The sequence below is a fragment of the Neomonachus schauinslandi genome, chromosome X, assembly GCF_002201575.2.
Source record: "Neomonachus schauinslandi chromosome X, ASM220157v2, whole genome shotgun sequence".
Taxonomy (NCBI): Eukaryota; Metazoa; Chordata; class Mammalia; order Carnivora; family Phocidae; genus Neomonachus; species Neomonachus schauinslandi.
The window spans coordinates 3,894,653-3,913,854 of record NC_058419.1 but is presented as its reverse complement, the minus strand read 5'-3'; the positions used below and the strand labels follow the sequence as shown (position 1 = coordinate 3,913,854).

Below are 19,202 nucleotides of genomic sequence, written 5' to 3'. Positions count from 1 at the left end.
ACCCGGCCATGCTGGCTTCTTGACCTTAGACTTTGCAGCCTCCAGAACTGTGAGAAGTAAATGTTCATTGTTTTAAGCCACCCAGTCTATGGTAACTTGTTATACCGGCTGGAACTAAGACAGGTATGTCGTAAAAATATCCCGCTCCAAGCATCCTTCACCCACCCTATTCCCCTCCTCACAGACAACCAGTGTTTTCAGTCTGTTACTGTCCACCCAGTGATAGTTTAAGCCTATTCATGCAACTTGTTAGGCATCTTTTCCCCCTTTGACCCTAGCGGGAGTAAGCTGTATGTGCTCTTCCATACCTTGCTTTTACATTTACCAAAGATACCGCCAGATGAGTGGGCTTCTTTACCCTATTTATGACCATACAGTACTCTGTTGACCGTACCATACTTTCTTCAATCCTCTCTTGATGGATACTGAGATCATTTTCTATCGTTTGCTGTTACATAAACTGCAGTGGGTAACCTTGCACATACATCATTTTGTAGGTGCTCGTGTATGTTGTAGGATAAGTTCTTAGAAGTAGAATTACTGCTATTACCAAATATCCCTAAAAGAAGATGTACTGGCTTTCACTCCCACATGCAGTGGGTCAGAGTGCTTGTCTCCAGCTCTATTCATTTCCTATAGCTGCTCTAACACATGACCACAAACTTGGCGGCTTATAAAAACACGAGTCTGTCATCTTACAGTTCTGGAGGTCAGAAGTCCAAAATGGGTCTTGCTGGACTAAAGTCAGGGGGGGTGTGGTGCTGTGTGTCTTCTGGGGAATCTAGGGGAGAGTCCATTCCTTGCATTTTCCAGCTTCTAGAGGCACCCACGTTCCTTGGCTCACAGCCTCTTCCTCCATCTGCAGAGCCAAAGCAGTGGTCGAGTCCTTCAAATTACTCTGACTTTATTCCATCGTCACTCTCTTTTTCTGATTCCGACTATTCGGCCTCCTTCCACATCTCAGGACCCTTACGATGACATTGGCACTCCTGGGAAGTCCAGGGTACTCTTCCTGTCTTAAAGTCAGGTGATTAGAAATCTTAATTCCAGGGCGCCTGGGTGGCTCAGTCGGTTAAGCGACTGCCTTCGGCTCAGGTCATGATCCTGGAGTCCCAGGATCAAGTCCCGCATCAGGCTCCCTGCTCAGCGGCGAGTCTGCTTCTTCCTCTGACACTCCCCCGCCTCATGTTCTCTGTCTCATTCTTTCTCTCTCAAATAAATAAAATCTTTAAAAAAAAATCTTAATTCCATTGGCAACCTAATTCCTCTTTGCCACATATGGTAATGACACGGGTCACAGGGAGTAGGACATGGACATCTTTGGGGGACTGTTTTGCCAACTGCACCAATCCAGGATGCTTTCTGATTTTTTGATCTTCACTAATCTAATAGGTGAAAATGTGGATTCATAGTTTTATTTTGTATTTATCCTATTTGACTGAAATTAAATATCTTTTGGTTTGAGCTATTTGTATTTCTATTGATTCTCGGTGGCTTCTGCCTATATTTCCTTTGGGATTTTGGTCTTTTTTTTTTGGTCAATTGTAGGAGTTCTTTATGTAATAGTTACACTCATAATATGAGTTGCAAATATTTTCCCCATATGTCTTTTGACTATGGTGGCTTTTGCTATGGGAATTTTTTTTAAATCTTTGTATTTATCAGTTTTTTGTGATGGGGGTCCCTAAGACCACCCCGACGTCAATGATTCATTAGGAGAATTCAAAAGGTGTAACATATAGTCGTCCTCACAAGTGTGATTTATTATAGCAAAAAGGTATGGAGGAAGAGCTGCAAAAGGAAAAGGTACATGGGGTAAAGTCTGGGTGGGGGGAACCAGGCACAAATTTCCAGAGTTTTCTCCCAGTGGAGTCACACGGGAGACACTTAATTCCTACAGCAACAAGTTGAGACAACACATGGGAAATGTCACCAACCAGGGAAGCTCAGCACCCAGAGTTTTTATTGGAGGCTGGTCATGAGGCACCCTCTGCCTAGCATGTACCCAAATCACTGCCTCTCAAAAGGAAAGCAGGGATTAGGGTTAAACATAAACCACGTTTATACGGTTGAGGCACCATAAACCCCTCTTATCAGTTAGGGAGCAATGGGAACTTTCCCGAGAACCCAGGTTCTCAGAGTCCAGCTGAGGGCCAACCTCACAAGCAGACCTGTCTCAGGAGAGCAGCCAGGCCTGCTAGGTTAAACTCTTGTCTGCAGTTTTCTTTTATAGCTTTTGGGTTTTACATTCCCTGTTAAGGATGCTTCCCTACTCACAGAGTTATAGAAGAATTATCCCTAGAATATTCCTTTAAAACTTCAGTTTCTTTTTTAAAATGTAAATATTTCATCAATTTGGAGTTTATTTGGGGTTACTGTGTAAGATATGGATCCAAATCTTTCTTCCACTGTTGTTGCAATACCATTTGTTGACTATTCCATTCGTTTGAAATACCACCTTTATCACACACTTATTTCTTCTTTGTGTTTTGATTTCTGAATATTTCTTTTCTTGCATCAATCACCCTTCAAGTACTGGCGACATTCTTTTAACCATTGAGGCTTTATAAGATGGAAGGCCTCCTAGGGCAGGCCTGTCCTCATTCCTCCTCTTTTTCATCCCTTTCCTCCCTGTTTTTGCTCTCCAGGCATTTACACAATGCCTGCCTGCCTATGGCTAGGTGTGGGGAGCTGGGGCTCATGCCCACTTGTCCAGGAGGACAGACAAATGCATATAATACAGATGCATGTGCACAGGCTATCAGGGGAGCGGGAAGTAAGGGGCTTGGTGTCGAGGACAGCTTCCTAGAGGAGGTGAATCCTGGAAGATGAGTAGGAGCATTAGCCAGGCAGAAATGGCCCTGGCCAAGTGCAAGAACAGAATGTGCAAATGTGAAGAGGCTGGACACAGACTGGACCCACATGTGAGTTGGTGTACATGTGGGGGTAGTGGTGAGAGATGGTGCTGGAGGGGGAGGCTGGGCCCCAAAGCTTGTGCCCCACCAAGAAATTCCACTTTGTATCTAAACAGGAGGGGAGCCATTCAAGGGGTTGAAGCAGGAAAGTGACATTAGATTTTGATTTCAAAAAGATTGCTTGGGCTGCAGCATGCGGACTGGATGGAGCAGGGCAGGAGTTTATTTCCGGGGATGTTTGTTACTCACCCAGGTGCATGATAATGAGTCCTTGAAATGGGACAATGGAGAGGACAGGAGAGAATGGATTTGAGGAAGATCTAGAAGATCAATAGAATCCGTGATCGTGTGAATGTAGTTATGATGGGGGATGGCATGATAGGGAAGAACCCAGCCTGGGTAAGCGGGTGGACAGTGGGACCAGCGGTCAAGTTGGGGAATATAGGAGGGGAGTGAAGAAGAGGCAATGACTTCCAGTTCAGATATGCAGAGTTGCAGGTGTCTGTAGGACAACCAGACATAGACATCTACGAGGCAGGTTGCTGCGTAGACCTGGAGCTCTCGCCCGGGGAAAGGTTTCTTTGGTGGGCCCAGATGTGATCAATGGCATTTTCATCAATGTGGCCAAAATTGCCAGGAGAGACAGTTACAGTGAGAGGAGGTGTGGCACATGAACCCTGAGAAATGTCACCTTAAATGATTATGATTTTGGACAAGTAGGAAAGAAGGTACTCTTTCCACATGGTTTCAGCTGACATTTCAAGTGTACTTTTGGGGTCTTCTCCTCCCGAATAAGTGAATGTGTACATTTATATATGAAGGTGATGGCAACCCAAAAATATGAAGCCACTTTCCCCAGGAAAGGTGGTGGAAAGAGGACTAGGAGAATTATTTAAGCCAACGGAAGTATAAATGGTAATTTATGTGCTAGCCACTTTTGACCTGTGAGGCTTTTGTCAGACTTTTGGATTAAATTACTTTTGATGCAGTTACATGAAAGATGTTACTTTGAACTATAACCTTTGCCAAGTTTCAGTACCTCCTGTGGTTCTTTCTCAAAATGTTTGGCTTTTTTCCCCCCAACTTTAATGAAAGCATTTTTTTTTTCCTTATATGAAGAGGTCTTGTTTCTTAAGTGTAACCTAAAAGATGAAAATGAGGTGATTTTACATTGCTACACCGTTAAATGGTAGATGGAAGCTTTTAAAAAGGCAGGTGTCTTCAATTTCAGAAATCAAATTAGAAAAAAAAAATGCCCACTTAAATTCCTGTTCAAACACTGCAAAATTCCATCAGGAAAGAAGAAGTGAGTGCACAGTCCCCTAGATTTTTAGTGCTAGGTATTCAGAGTTATAGTTTGTTTACTTCCTAAAAAGGGTCTGCTCTTCCTAAAACTTGTGTCCATGCATGGTGGCAGCATCATTTGAAAGTACCATTAAATCTTCGTAGCTTATCAATTCATTCCCCTGGGTACTATGAAAATAGTTTTTTTCTGTAACTGCCTCCCTTTTGAATGATATTTAATTTTTACAAATATAACTCTCCAACATCCAGTTATGAGACACAACATGACAAGTCTTTGAGGGAAGAGGCTGTCCGTGAGGGGCTTCATGAGATCTAGAAACTCTAATTCACGGACAGACAACTCTCCCACCTCAAAGAAGGAAACTTAGAGTTGCTCAACATTTATAGAGCCTATTAAATAGCAGTAAATCCCATCTAGGTGTTTTAAGTGAGTTGGTGCATCTTCACATAGGTGCCATTTTAAAATATTGGCTAATTAAATGAAATCTAAAACCTGTTGTCCTTTCACATTTTTTCCCCATGAGACACAACAGTGATAAATGTAGGAAAATTTAAATGACAAGTTACATTCTCTTTGTCAGAGCTGTTTTTATCCCTAGTGTGAAATCAGAGATTTTCATCTCAACTTTGTCCTTTAACATTTTTCAAATGTTACATTGTGCTATTTTTAATCCTGGAAAAAATGCACATGATTGCTTTTTTTTTTTTTTAAGTCTCCATGCATGGTATCTCTTGACTAGTAGGAATCTGAATTGGTGAAATGCCCAAATACTAATATAGAGCCAAATAAAGGAAGAACCTGCTCACTTGAAGCCAGGGTAAGCACGTAAGTGTGTCCTTTCATGGTTTTGATACTGTACTCTAGCTATGCACGGTGCTCACACTGGGGAGGCTGAGTGAAGGGTACATGGGACTTTCCTGTCCATTTTTGTAACTTCTTGTGAATCTATAAGTATTTCAAAATTATTTTTTTAAAAAAAGTGAAGCAGCCCCCCGATAGCCCGCACACACAGAAGCGTTGGGCTATATTCCTGAGTGTGGTCGTGTATGGCACGTGGCCCTTCAGGATCAGGGCGACCACCTCACCCCCCGGAAATTCTGGCTCAGCCGGGGGGCAAGGTGGGGCCCAGGCACCCACAGGCACCTCCGGAGAGCACCCCCCGGCACCCGCCCCCACTGCCCTAGCCCGACCCCCGAGGCTGAGCCCGGGCCCGAGGGACCAGGCCCCAGCAGGAAGAAAGGTGTGGAGGGCCTCCCGAAGCCCCCACTGGGCACAACCCTTCTGGGCTCGGAGGCTCTGGGGCTCCCGGATGGACGGACGCACTCCTGATGCGCGGTCCCCAGGCTGTGAAGTCAAGTCACTGTGAGACCAGCACGTGTAGCCAGCTTGATCATTACCCGGCTCACACGCCCGACTCCCCACTCCATCCTCAGAAAGGAAAGTGCTCTCCCCGTGGTACTTCGGTTTCCCAAAGAGAGGCTCCCAAGCGACCCAAGGATAGAGTTAGGAATCACTGGAAATGGCAACCCGCTGATAGAGTTCTAAAAGACTCAAAGCCTTAAAAAATGTATTTGTCTGTAAGAGAAAATAAATGACAGCTAAAAATCTCAAGGTATGTAACCTGTTAACTTTAGGTTTTAACAGTTTTCAGACAGGAGCTTAAGACTTGTCACAAGTCACCACTTGTAGGTGAATTTTGTACTTTGTAATAATGAGGTACAGATGAAGGGTTTTGTTGCCTTGCTTTAATGCTTTAAGTTTTTTTGTAATAATCCACCTTTATGTTACCCTGTTGAGAGCTTGTGTTTTAAAACTCTTGCTTCGTTCTCTTACCTGAATCTTTAAGAGGGAAAAAATAAAGGTAAAAATTAAAATATCTGGGAAATAAGTCCGGGTACATCCAACTTTAGAAAATACTTGCATTGGTTCTTTTGGAATGCTTGCCTCAGTGGAGCCAAGTCGCGACAACTTCACGTTCACATTGTGTTTTTCTTTAAAAACTAACAAGTAATGCTTTTTAAAAATATTTTTTCTTGGGGCGCCTGGGTGGTGCGGTTGGTTAAGCATCTGATTCTTGGTTTTGGCTCAGGTCATGATCTCAGGGTTGTGGGACTGAGCCCCATGTCGGGCTCCATGCTCAGTGCAGAGTCTGCTTAAGACTCTCCCTTCCTCTCCCTCTCCCTGTCTCTCAAGTAAATAAATAAAATATTAAATATATATATATTTTTTCCTTATAATTGTAAGCTAATTTATTTGGATGGTTAAAATATTGGTTTAAACACCTGGTCTTTTTTACCTTAAGCTCTAGTATTAGATGTGCTCCTGTGTATTTCATGACCAGGACTATCTGGCTGTTGGGTGATTCATAAACTTTCCTGAAATATCTGAGCCCCAGGTCTGGCTCTTAGCTCTTAACCTGGGAGTTGTTTCCATCATAGAGTTCTCAGAGGCATGTTTCAGAGGTAAAGGATGCCAGTTCATTGACTCATCCTGTTCATCTGGATGTCTTTAGAATGTGAAGTGTTTTTCCAGAATGATTTCGCAAGAAAGGCCACCTGAGATGTTGCTACCATGAGGACGTTGTACCCACTCTCCTATTAATGACAATTTTATATATTACTTGTATTCAGAGTTCCCTTAAAGCAAACATATTAAAGAAATTATGGAGATAATTTTGGTTTGGGCTATATAACTTTCATCTTCTGATAATAATTTTGTAAACTTATCAGTAATTTTAATATAAGATACAAGAGAATATGTGAAGCAAGAGCAGAGTTGCTTTATTATTCATGACTGAGAAATAGTTACATTGAAAATGCTGCTGGCAAGTCAAAGGACACTGATAGCATTAACACACATGACGATTTTTCTGGAGAGAAAGCTTTATCCGGCCTTTGAGTTAGTAATTTTATTCTTTGTTTTTAAAAGGCTGCCATATTCACTTGAGCTCCGTGGGAAAGGTGCAAATAACTAAAAACAAACAAAATGAACAAAAACAAAATCAAATGTGGAGGTCAGGAACTCATTTCCAAGAAAGCAGCTTATAGGTCTTCTTCTAAAGGGAATGACAGCCCTGTGTCTCAAACCACCTGGCATCTACACATATGTCAGCAGCACAGTATTCAGCAGAATTGATCAGTATAATATCCAGTACTCAGATGTCACCAAGACAGTGCTTTGATACGTGCTACGGATTCTGTTTAGGGATAAACAAGTGCACCGTACATTTTAGCGCTATTTCCATCAAAAGTCCCCCTGTCTTTGAGTTAAACTGAAGTTAACAGAAATCACGTGTTTCCCGAGTGGTAGGAATAATTAAGTATTGCTGTGGATTCCATGTCTGTCTAAAGCCTCAACGAATTGCTACCCATTGTAGAATACACAGCATTTGGGCCTACCACTGCCTGGATTGAGACCTGCTGAGGGTGCCCTGTGCTTTTAAAAAAAAAAAAAAGAAAGAAAGAAAGAAAGTTTAAGAAGACAGTCCAGAGAGCAGTCTCTTAAACCTCTTGCTTTTTGAATACATAAAACTGTTGCTGCCAAGCAAGGCTTTTCCAGAAATGCTCTGTAGTGTGGGGGAGGGGATTCTGGCATGCACAGTTGTAAGACGACAACAGAGGAAAAAGTGTCCAAACCCAGTGCTTCCAGAGAAGGTGGTAGTACAGGGGCTGTATGGACTTGACATTTTCCCTGGGGCAACAAATATGTATTCTGCCTACTATGGACCAGATACTGTTCCAGTTACGGGGGATATAGGATGTGACCAAAGCAGGTGTCTGTCTTTATGGAGCCCCTGGTCTAGGGGAGGGGACAGTGGGAGTCCAACAGTAAACAAAGAAGTATACATATAATCTGTCAGATGGTCATAAGTAATAGGGGGAAATAAAATGGGAAGGAGAATAAGGGGTGCTGTTCTGGGGGGGTGGAATAGCATGTAGTTTTTCTATAGGGTGTCAGAATAAGTCTCACTGATTAAGGTTACATTTGGGCAGAGATGCGAAAGAAGTAAAGGGGAAAGCCATGGAGGAAAAGGATTCCAGACAGCTGGATGGCAGGTGGAAAGGCCCTGATGTTGGTCTGTGCTTGATGCTTTGGGGGAATAGCACTGGAGGCCAGTGTGGCTGGAGTGGAGTGAGCAATGGGAGAGCAGAGGCCTGATAGGGGCTGTGGCCAGAGGGCGGACAGCCATATGTAGGCTATTGGACAGACTTCTGCTTTGACTCCAAGTGAGATGGAAAGCCACAGGAGGATTTGGGGCAGGAGAATGACTTGAGCTGACTTAGGTTGTGACACTATTACTCTGACTTTAGAGGTAAAGAGGAGAGTAGCAGACCAGTTAGGAGGTTATTATAATGATGCAAGTGGGAGATGGTTGAAGCTTAGACCAGGGTGGTGGCAGTGAGTTGATGAGGATAACACCAAGGTTTTGGGCTCAACTAGAAGGATGGGTCTGCCATCTACTGAAATGGGGAGGCTGTAGGAGGAGCAGGATGGGAGGCGTTCAAGGGTTTGGCTTTGGATGTGTTAACTTCGGAGTCCTCCTCTGGAGGCAGGCTGGAATTGTGGAGCGGTCCCTTGGACAGCCAAGTGTGCAGATCCAAGTCGGGGCTGGAGAGCCATAGGTACTTAGGAGTCACTAGAGTATAGATGGTATTTGAAGCTGTGAAATTCATCAATATCGCCTCCAGAGTGAGCACAGAGAGAGAAGAGAGGTCTGGGTCCTGTCATTTCACAGAGATCAGGGCATTGATTCAGAATTCACAGAGAACCATTAATTAAGAATTTTCCTAATGTCCTGTCCCTTTTTAAATAAACATGTCATTGTTCCCTTTTGAGACAGTCGTCTGTTTAATAATGATTCCTGAATTTCCTTTTTTTTTTTTTAAAGTGACTTTTACCTGATCAATTGCTAATACTGTTCAAAATGGATAGGTGTGTTTTGGTCTAGAAACCTGATTTTTGTGGAACATCATTTTAAAAAGGACAAATTAAAAGAGATGTTTGTAGCCATAGAAAATTGAGGTCTCAGAAGTAATGATAACTCAAGCTAGAAGGTAGCATTAAGTCCAGTCTGTATTTTCCACTCTTACTCCTTTTTGAAAGTCTCGCTTTGGATTGTGATTTCATGGTAGGCAAACCTGGTGGGTGAAAACTCGGAGGATGTAGTATTAGTAGACTGTTAGTTCCGTCACGCGGAACTTTAAATTCTTTTTTTCCTTTTGCCTTTTCTAGCCCATATTTGCGTTTCTAAATGAAGAAAAGTTTAACGTGGATGGGTGGACAGTTTATAATCCAGTCGAAGAATACAGAAGGCAGGTAAGTCATGTGGTGAATCGCAAACATGCCGGGTGACAATATGTTGTTGGTCATGCTCTTTGAGCATCAGTGAAATCCTTGCAAAGTCTGGCTTAAATGGCAGTTATAGCTTATTTTATCGATTACTTTGTAATTTATGAGCTCATTCCATAGCCATATGATATGTTGTTCATGAAATGAATCAAATATTTGGAGTCTAGAAGAGTCAAACTTCTATACCTTACTATTTAGGAGTTCATGTCACTATATATTTACGTATCCGGGAGCTTAACTATCACTGACAGCTAGATTCAAATTATATTTATTCTGGTTTGCAGATTGAAATGAATTAGAACAGTTTCCCTGTAATGATGACTTTTCCAAGAAAACTTTGATGAATGTATATCAAAATTGCTTTTATTGCTCTCTTCTGTAGACTTCACCCACGTGCATGATTATGTGCTGTAACAAAGGCAAGAGGCTTGATACAGTGTTGCTGTTCAGGGACAAAGGTCTCTTGTGGCATTTTGTGAAGAAGAGCCTGTGCATTTTATGTACAAGAGCCACAATTTGACCTCTGGTTTAACCAAATCTGTAGGCCAGCTAGGAGTTATGTGATGGAGTTTTTCACAGTTCTCATCCTATACAGCTTTTAAAATAATTGGGAACTTTTGTCGAGTGAGCTTTGAGAATCAGATCAAGCCCAATTGCCTTATATGAAAAGGCAGTGAATGTAAAGTAAAATCTTAGAACCCTAGACTTGAGAAGAACCTTCTAGCCACCACCTCCACTACCAAGCACCCACGCTGATTTTTTTTTTTTTTTTTTTTTTTTTTTTTTTAAAGATTTTATTTATTTATTTGAGACAGAGAGAATGAGATACAGAGAGCATGAGAGGGAGGAGGGTCAGAGGGAGAAGCAGACTCCCCGCCGAGCAGGGAGCCCGATGCGGGACTCGATCCCGGGACTCCAGGATCATGACCTGAGCCGAAGGCAGTCGCTTAACCAACTGAGCCACCCAGGCGCCCGATTTTTTTTTTTTTTTTTTTTAGCCTTGACCAGTGGTGTACATATTTGTAAGCAGATTCGATGCTCAGGAATGAGGGTGCAGGAGTTAAAAATCACATGCATGAGGTGGTGCATCCTCTGCAGATTCAGACTGTTAAGTTTTCAAAGGCTATATATACCTCTCATTTTAATGACCTCTGTTCTGGGTCAGTTGTTGAGGCAGAAGAAAGACCATGAAAACATTTTGCATGTTCTGGAGACCTCTGTAGCAGTATGTATTTAAGTATCTGTACCTTAGTTTTGGAGTGTTGCTGACAATATTAAGACTTATTTTTTAGATCAATGTTTCTAACTTGAAACAAGACAGTTCATGTTTAAGATTGCATGCATATACGAACTATTGAAAGGTATCTTGTTTTAGACTGCCATTATATTTCATCTTTTCTTCTTATAACTTTCTCATGGGACTTAAAACTCTCTAATTGGACTCAGCATCAGACTCACCTGTTTGGTCCGTGGTCTATAGGACCAGACCTAAGGAAAAGGTACAATGTCTGTCCCCAAAGCAAGCACCCACATAGCTCACCTTTGTGTGTGTATTTGTGTATTTGTGAGTATGGGGAGAGAATATTCCACCACCTCTGGATCTTGTCCATACTAGATACGGTTTTGTGGGTGGATGACAGGATGGGAGGTGTACTCTGTGTCTCCCTGTCACATTAGTAGTGTGCTTAGAATGCAGATGACTGTATTTCTCACACAACCTACAGAGTGATCACCGATCCCAAACCACTTGATTGAAAAACCTTTTAGGAGGTGGCGAAATGAGCCTCCCCAGAGGGGTTTTCCTCTATTTCCCCTCTGTGACGTTCTTCTTAAACTTAACCTCTTTCTACTTTGGAGCAGACTGAAGCATTCACTCTGTTTTGCGTAGGGATAGGAAGTAGCCTGATCTCTTTCTACCATCAGTTAGACACAGGTTGAAACTACATGATGCACTTTTCTTTGGGGTGGGGGTGGGGTACACAGGTGGGCGATGAACTTGGGTTTATCTTTATTGTACAAGTAGTAAGAAATAGTTTGACATGAAATAAAGGAAGATCTCAAATTCAAGAGAATCTCTATTGACCAATGATATTTCAGAATTATGGGAACCACCAGTGTTTTGTCTTGTGTTCTTCTGTTGTCTGAATTACAGATCTGGCTCCCTTTAGTACAAATGGTAGACTGTCCCTACCCTGTGGTCAAAGAGGCATGTGCAGATTCTGCTAGAAAGAAGGAAGGAGAGCCAAGGCCAAATCCAGAGATGAAGTTGTGCAGTACTGACTTGGACTTCCTTTTTTCCTACAGGGCTTGCCCAATCACCACTGGAGAATAACTTTTATCAATAAGTGCTATGAACTCTGTGACACTTACCCTGCTCTCTTGGTGGTTCCATATCGTGCCTCAGATGACGATCTCAGGAGAGTTGCAACTTTTAGATCCAGAAATCGAATTCCAGTGAGTACTACAGTTAGTTTCCCTCAAAGATTGCCTTTTATCCCATAAGAATAGTAGTTAAGTCAGAGAAACACTCTTGGAATTTCAATCCACCATATAATTTTTAAGTGCCTTCTGAGTGCAAAGTACTATGCCAACTGGGAAAAGAAGTAAGACAGCACCCATCTTCCAGAGCTCACAATCAAGGTCAGAGAATGAGCGTAAACTAATTGGCATATGAGAGAGGGTATAAATAACGAATAGATCAACCAAGTGCTAGCTGGAAGGAAAGAAGGAAGGACAGGGGTTTTATGGTTTTCACCTTTGTAGTACCATACCTGACATGTGACGGGCTCTCCATGAGCGTCGGCTGAATCATACTGGAAATGACACGCTGCCTGTCTTCTGTTAAAATAGAGCACATGAGTGCTGGCTTTATTAGGTCTAGCTCGTCCTCATCACATTTGCAAGCTGCCTGAATGCCATTAGCAAACTGGAGCCAAGTGCAGATTATTCCAGACAGTATACTTACGGTATCGTTGGACCTAGTTCACAAAGTTCTCTTTGGCTCTTAAATATTTATGTATGAGTCATACCGTCTACTTTGTGTGCATAAATTTTATTGACTAAAAATTTAGAGAATTTTTTCCCCTCTTAATTTTCAGGACATGTCATAATAAGTACATTGTTTTGTTTTGGTTTTCTAAATAACAGATTTTGGAAAAATAAGGACTGAAGAAATTAAGATTTAATGTCACCTTGCCTTTAACTCCAAGTCTAGAAATTTTTGTCCTTAAAAGGACATTTGTGTGGAACTTTTGTATAATGTCAACATAATAGGAATCACAACTTTTAAAATTCACCCGCTCCTCTAATTATGAGTAGAAATCTGTTCATATGTTAATGATCTATATCATACTTGAACATATGTTTTTTAGGTCATTTTGCTAGAATGTAGTGCCAATGAGGCTAGAGTTACAAGTTTACTTACTCCTCTTCTGCTCCGTTGTGACACACTTTTCTATGCCATAGCTATAGACTCCACCCCTGTCTCGCCTACAGGAGAACTAGGCTAGGGTAGTGTGGATCGATTTTGTTCACGCCTTCATTCAGTTGAACATCGACCGTGTCATGCGCGCGTGTGTGTGTGTGTGTGTGAATTCATGGGATTTGGGGCAGGAGAGGAGATGAAACAGCTGTGCCCAGTCCACTGTGGACCTACTATTCTCCACTATCCTGAGTGAATGAAAGTCTACCGTAGAGCCAATAGAATGCTTAACTTTTTACTTATTTAGCCATTTTATTGATCCTTCTTACTTCATAATGGCCACCAGTCTGCCTTTATTTTTCCTAATAAAGGCTAAGCTCTCCATCATGTCTATATCTTTATAGATTACCATGCTTAAGAATATTTAAGAGTAGGGTGCCTGGGTGGCTCAGTTGGTTAAGCGACTGCCTTCGGCTCAGGTCATGATCCTGGAGTCCCTGGATCGATTCCTGCATCGGGCTCCCTGCTTGGCAGGGAGTCTGTTTCTCCCTCTGACCCTCCCCCCTCATGTGCTCTCTCTCATTCTCTCTCCCTCAAATAAATAAATAAAATCTTTAAAAAAAAAAAAAGAATATTTAATAGTAGATAATGTAGTCTTTCTGATACACCTTCTAACCACCTGACTCTTGACTATACCCCAGAAAATGTATTTGATTTTAGTGTGAAATCATTAATATTTGCTATTCAGTTCTTTTTTAAAAGCCCATATAAAAATACAAAAGGAATTGATGAGAAAGCACTCTTGTTATTTTGTGCATAAATAGGACATAAACGATTGTAAGATATTGTTGAATAACAAAATGATCCATGTGCATCAGCGTTCCCATTAATGCATACATCTGTTCTTATATGCATCCCTGTGTTCTCAAACAGGTTTGTCTTAAAGTTACAGAAGTCCTTACATATAAGTAATACATAGTTATTTTAGATACGTAACAAAATGCCGATAAGCAAAACAGGAGTCTGCCCCCTAGTGAGAACCACAGTTAACATTTTGGTCTACGTTCTTCCAAACTTCCTTCTATGCAGACATATTTTTATTTAAAAAGATGAAATTATTCTGTAATTTGTGCCTCAGTCCGCTTTCTCTGCGTAGCATCGTCTTGGAAAGAGATGAGTGTGTGCAAGGGTTTCGGTGTACCCTGCTGTATTATATCCGTTTTCTGTTGTGAGACATCTGGGTTCCTTTTAATCTTATACTATTATAAACAGTGCTGCGATCAACATCTTTTGGTGGCTAAATATGTGTGTACATCCTTAATTATCTATGGCTTCTAGATCCTAACCTTAATCGGAACAACCTTTGAAAGCAGTCATGGTAGTTGGTGTTATGAAGTGATCATTCTTTATACCTGTGAGTCAAACAGCAAGCATCCTTTTTAAGAAGATAGTCGCGATCCCAAAAGAAAAAGAAAGAAAGAAGCAAAACAGCCTACAAGAGTAGCATTTCTTAACGGCATGGTGATTCTAGCCTTAAATCTCCCAGGCAGGGAGAGGAGGGATGGAGGGAGGGAGGGCACTGTGGTGGCACACAGCAGTTTCTTGCCTAGGACCTGATTTAAATTTAAAAGTTGGTGCGGGTGTTTATCAAATAACAAGCCTCTTGTATGTGTAGCAGTGTGCTCTTTTAAAGGTGATCTTGTATCAAATCCACATGTTGTGCAGCTTAAACTTACAGTGTTGTAGATCACTTATATCTCAGTAAGCCTGAAAAATGAAAAATACATACATACAGGGCGCCTGGGTGGCTCAGTCGTTAAGCGTCTGCCTTCGGCTCAGGTCATGATCTCAGGGTCCTGGGATTGAGCCCCACATCAGGCTCCCTGCTCTGCGGGAAGCCTGCTTCTCCCTCTCCCACTCCCCCTGCTTGTGTTCCCTCTCTCGCTGTGTCTCTCTCTGTCAAATAAATAAAAAATCTAAAAAAAAAGAAAAATACATACATACATGCATAAAAGGAATCTCCTGTCTCTTACCTGTCTCGAAACAAGGGCCACAGGAGGCAGGCTGGGCCGGTGTCACCTCCACGTTGTTGCTTGGAAAATGGAGGTCCAGGAGACCAGTGCTTGTCCCAGGGCTTCCCAGTTCTGAGCCTTTGGATTCTTAGGGGCCACAGTGGTGTTTTTACTGGTCTCTGGCATGGCACAAAGACTCAGTGAATGAGTACTCATTCACGCTACTGTATAATCTTTTCTCACTAACTTGTTGTCACTATTATGCACATCAGTTTTTATGAACATCAGTGCTTATCATTTGCCATCATGGAGGGGGTGACTTCAGAGATGACAACGCATTTGGCCTTGTAGTAAGTGAGCTTCTTCAGTTCTTGCATCTGCTTTTCACAATTTTCCCTATCTGACTTCACAGGCCACCTGGCCTGCCCCTGGAATGTACTTTACATGTGTTCTTCGCTCATCCTCCCAGCAGGGCCATGGAGTCATGTTCCCCCACCCCCATTTGATGAAGGAGGAGAGGGGAGCGACAGAGGCTGTGAGCTCCGTGCCCAGGTTACAGCCACAACAGAGATGTGCCGCCCCCAGAGCCCACACTGTTGCCCACCACAGTCAACTCCTGGCTCCCTTTTTGTTTTGTTTTGTTTTTAACAGCTTTGAGATCTAATTCACCTACCAAACAACTCACCCACTTAAAGTGGACACTTCCATAGTTTTTATTGTATTACATTGTTAGCTACCTTTTACAGGTGGTGTTTCTCCTGCACTGCGAGCTTAGAAACCGGGTAACCCCCGTGCTAGGCTTGTGTGCACAGCTTCATTGTGGGACCTCTGGCAGCTCTGTGGTCATCCTGAGAGCTTGTTTGTTTTTTTTTGGTTTTTTTTTTTTTTGGCTTCCCTTGGATTTTTCTCCCCACTATGTGAGATTCTAGAATTGAGACTGTGGGGGAGATGACCTGTAGAAGTGAGTTGGTCTTATAGAAACACATTATAGCAGAGATGATTTCCATTAGGTCTCACTTCTTGCTAAAGCTTGTTTCTGTCTGAGAAATCCAGCGCAGGCTACAGAACTGAAGTAGTATCAGAAGCTTTTTTTTCCCTTTAAGTGATAGAACTTTTTTTTAGGTAAGCATTTAACCTCTACGAGATGTGGTGCTAATTAAGAAAAGACTAGTAAAGCAATTGGTTATTCTAGTTGTCTCTGAATAGTCCTCATTGTGCACACACTGTGATAGCACACGTAAATAAGTATTCTCTTCTGGCCAAATCAGACTCACTTCATCATGATTGTTTGTGCTTTATTATTTTTTTTTTATATTTCTAACGGTTTTGAGGTTTGTTTTTTTTCTTGATAGCTTAAAATTTCTGAACTCACCATAGGTGCTGTCATGGATTCATCCAGAAAACAACACAGTCATCGTGCGTTGCAGTCAGCCTCTTGTCGGTATGAGTGGCAAACGGAATAAAGATGATGAGAAGTATCTCGATGTTATCAGGGAGACTAACAGACAAATTTCTAAACTCACAATCTATGATGCAAGACCCAATGTAAATGCGGTGGCCAACAAGGTGAGTATATTTAGTGACACGCTAGATGCTTATCTTACGGCTAGCATGCCATGCTTTACGTGAATGTTTTTGCACGGTGTGTCAACATGTGGGCTTACATTAATAGTTAAACTTAGTTGAAATGGGAAAACTGGTTTGCTGAGGTAGGAAGTAGTTTTAATCACAAAATGTATCCTGAAAGTCGAATCTATTAAGATCAAATGAGAATAACCTTTAGGTAAATTAGGTGGGTATAGAACTGTAATGAACTTCAATTTTGGCAAAAGCTGGAGTCTCTTTGGAGCTCTTTAGGCTGTTCTTGATCCCTCTTGATATATAGACTGCTGAAGCATCTACGAGGAGTTGCGGGAAGCCGAAATTGTTAAAATCCTCAATCTGTAGCTGTATACAGACGGTCTCTTCACTATCCTTATGAATGGGTCTTCTCATTTATAGAAGATAATTGAAGAAATGAGTAGATCTCTGTACATGGATTTTATAGTCCTGTGCACACAGTGTTACTGTTTTCAAAGAAAATCTGTCTCTGTTGTCTTCTTGGCCTTCGTACGCAGAGTATGCTGAGTGCCCCTGAAGTTGATCGGGGTCATCATTGTGAACATCAGTGACTAGGTAGTGTCGCTTTCAGAAGCTTCCACAGAATCTGCCGCAATGTATAAGGCCATTTGTACACTGAGCAGCCCCAGGTTATTATGCTTTTTACATTCAACTTCTCCTCTTTGTTTCGTTTTTCCCTCTCCTATCATTTCCAGCTGTCACTTGCAAGTGCCCACAGTGGGCCTGCCCTGGGCTGTTCACCGCCATTGCGCCTTTCAGAGTTCTTGTTTCTCATCAGCCGTAGGCTTAAATGTCATCATCGTGAATACTTTGCTTATCCGAGGTCACTTTTCTGGCATCTTCAATTAGTCATTGCACAAGACAAGACCCTGAAAGCAAAACAAGTCCTCAAGCAGCTCGGCGAGATGCAGCAGCTTCCTCAATGGAAGGGTGTGTAAAATGGCATGCGTGTGCAGCTCCACTCGCCATTATTTGCACATGGATTGTGTGTCTTACACGTTCACATCTGCGGAGTCCCCTCTGCTCCCTGTGTGCTCTTGGCCCAGCTATCTGTTATTGCAGTTGATTTTTGTTTCAGTAATGGAAATGATTTTGAAATTATAGGTAAAGCAATCAGGGAGTGTTGTTGACGAGTAAATTAGGAAGTAGAAGTAAACATTTAGGAAATTATGTCTAGAGATGAATATCTTCTTGCATTATTTGTAATGTTAGGTATTTCTGTTCCATCCCTCATATATAATTCAGAGTTGAAAGCATGTATAAAATGCAATATTTGCATGTATACATTTAACCTGAAATAGATATGATGTAACATTAAAATGAGGTATTTAGAAAGATTATTTTAAAATATGAAAATGTATAAAATGATTACCTTTATCATATTAACTTTAAAGCTTATTGTGATAGCAGTAGAATCTCCGCCCCCCCCCCCCCCCCAGCTTCCGAGCAGAATTCTTGAATGCCTTTTTTTAACACTCAGGAAATATGCCTGTGTTACTAGTGCTCTTAGGAATGAAGGGAAGGAAAAAATTAAGGAAAAAACCTAGGCTTTAAAGATCTCTGCAGCATTCTTTAAAAACCAAGCCCCCGTTCCCTCCTCCCTCAGCTGTGTCTCTCCCCTAGTCATCTATATCCATAGCAACAGGCCCTTGAACCTTTATGTCGTCATACTAGATAATCAGGGTTGTTCCTTTTTGTTGAAGAGAAGGAAACTGAAAAGACTTCAAAACTAACCAGAGATGGAGAATTTGAACTTTTGGGAACTCAATCTATGCTTGGCTAATTGATTTTTACCCTTCTGACTTCTGTTCTCTTTGGACCTGATCGTTCCTCCCTTGTGGATATTTAGAAATTTACAGCCCCCACCCCCAACGTAATAATCAACATTACACCATTATAAAGTAAACAAACAAAACCCAGGCAAGGGGCAAAAAGTCTATTTTGCCTTTTATTTTTCTGCATATTATCTTCAGTTATTTATGAAAGAAACTCCAGCATTGAGAATCTCTGAAAAATCACTGTAACTATTTAAAAACCACATGGGTAGAGAAGCAGGTCATCCATGGGAGGGTGACTTGTCATTGCATTAGAGACTCGCAGCTCTGGCAAAATTGAGGCTCGCTGTTTGCTCCCAGGCTATGTGCCTGCAGGTTACGAAAGTGACTGCCAGGTGGATAGGGGCACCAATGTCAGCCTCTGATCAGAGCCGCAAGGTGTTATGTGCCCTGAGGCGTGGATAACCAAGAAGAGGGAAATAGGGCTCATCTGTCTATTTATTCATTAGCTAATAACTTTTTAAAAAACAACAAGTTTGAATGTGTTTTGTCTACTTATACTGATGCTGTTTGTGACAAGCTTTAAAAATATATTTCTAAATAAAACCTATTTTCTTACCTAGAGTCTGGGAAGACCAAGACCTCTGGCTTGTACATAGGTCTTTAGGTTTGAAATTCAAGTGGTTGCCTTACTTCTATCCCGCAGGAAACCATTGTGACTTAACCCTGGAAAAAAAACATGGGCTGCATTGGCCCTTCTGTTCTGAGTTACAAGTTATATATTCTTTCTATTGTTATAAATAA

General features: G+C 41.8%; 1 protein-coding gene across 3 annotated transcripts in view; it reads left to right on the top strand.

Moving 5' to 3' along the window:
- The window catches only part of MTM1 (myotubularin 1), a 95,918-nt gene that overhangs the window by 54,380 nt on the left and 22,336 nt on the right, over positions 1-19,202 (top strand). For all 3 annotated transcript variants that reach the window (XM_021683399.2, XM_044911513.1, XM_021683406.1), the window contains 3 exons: positions 9,454-9,537; positions 11,875-12,024; positions 16,381-16,569. In XM_021683399.2, coding sequence (XP_021539074.1) covers positions 9,454-9,537; positions 11,875-12,024; positions 16,381-16,569 — 423 coding nt within the window. The remainder of the gene's footprint in view (positions 1-9,453; positions 9,538-11,874; positions 12,025-16,380; positions 16,570-19,202) is intronic.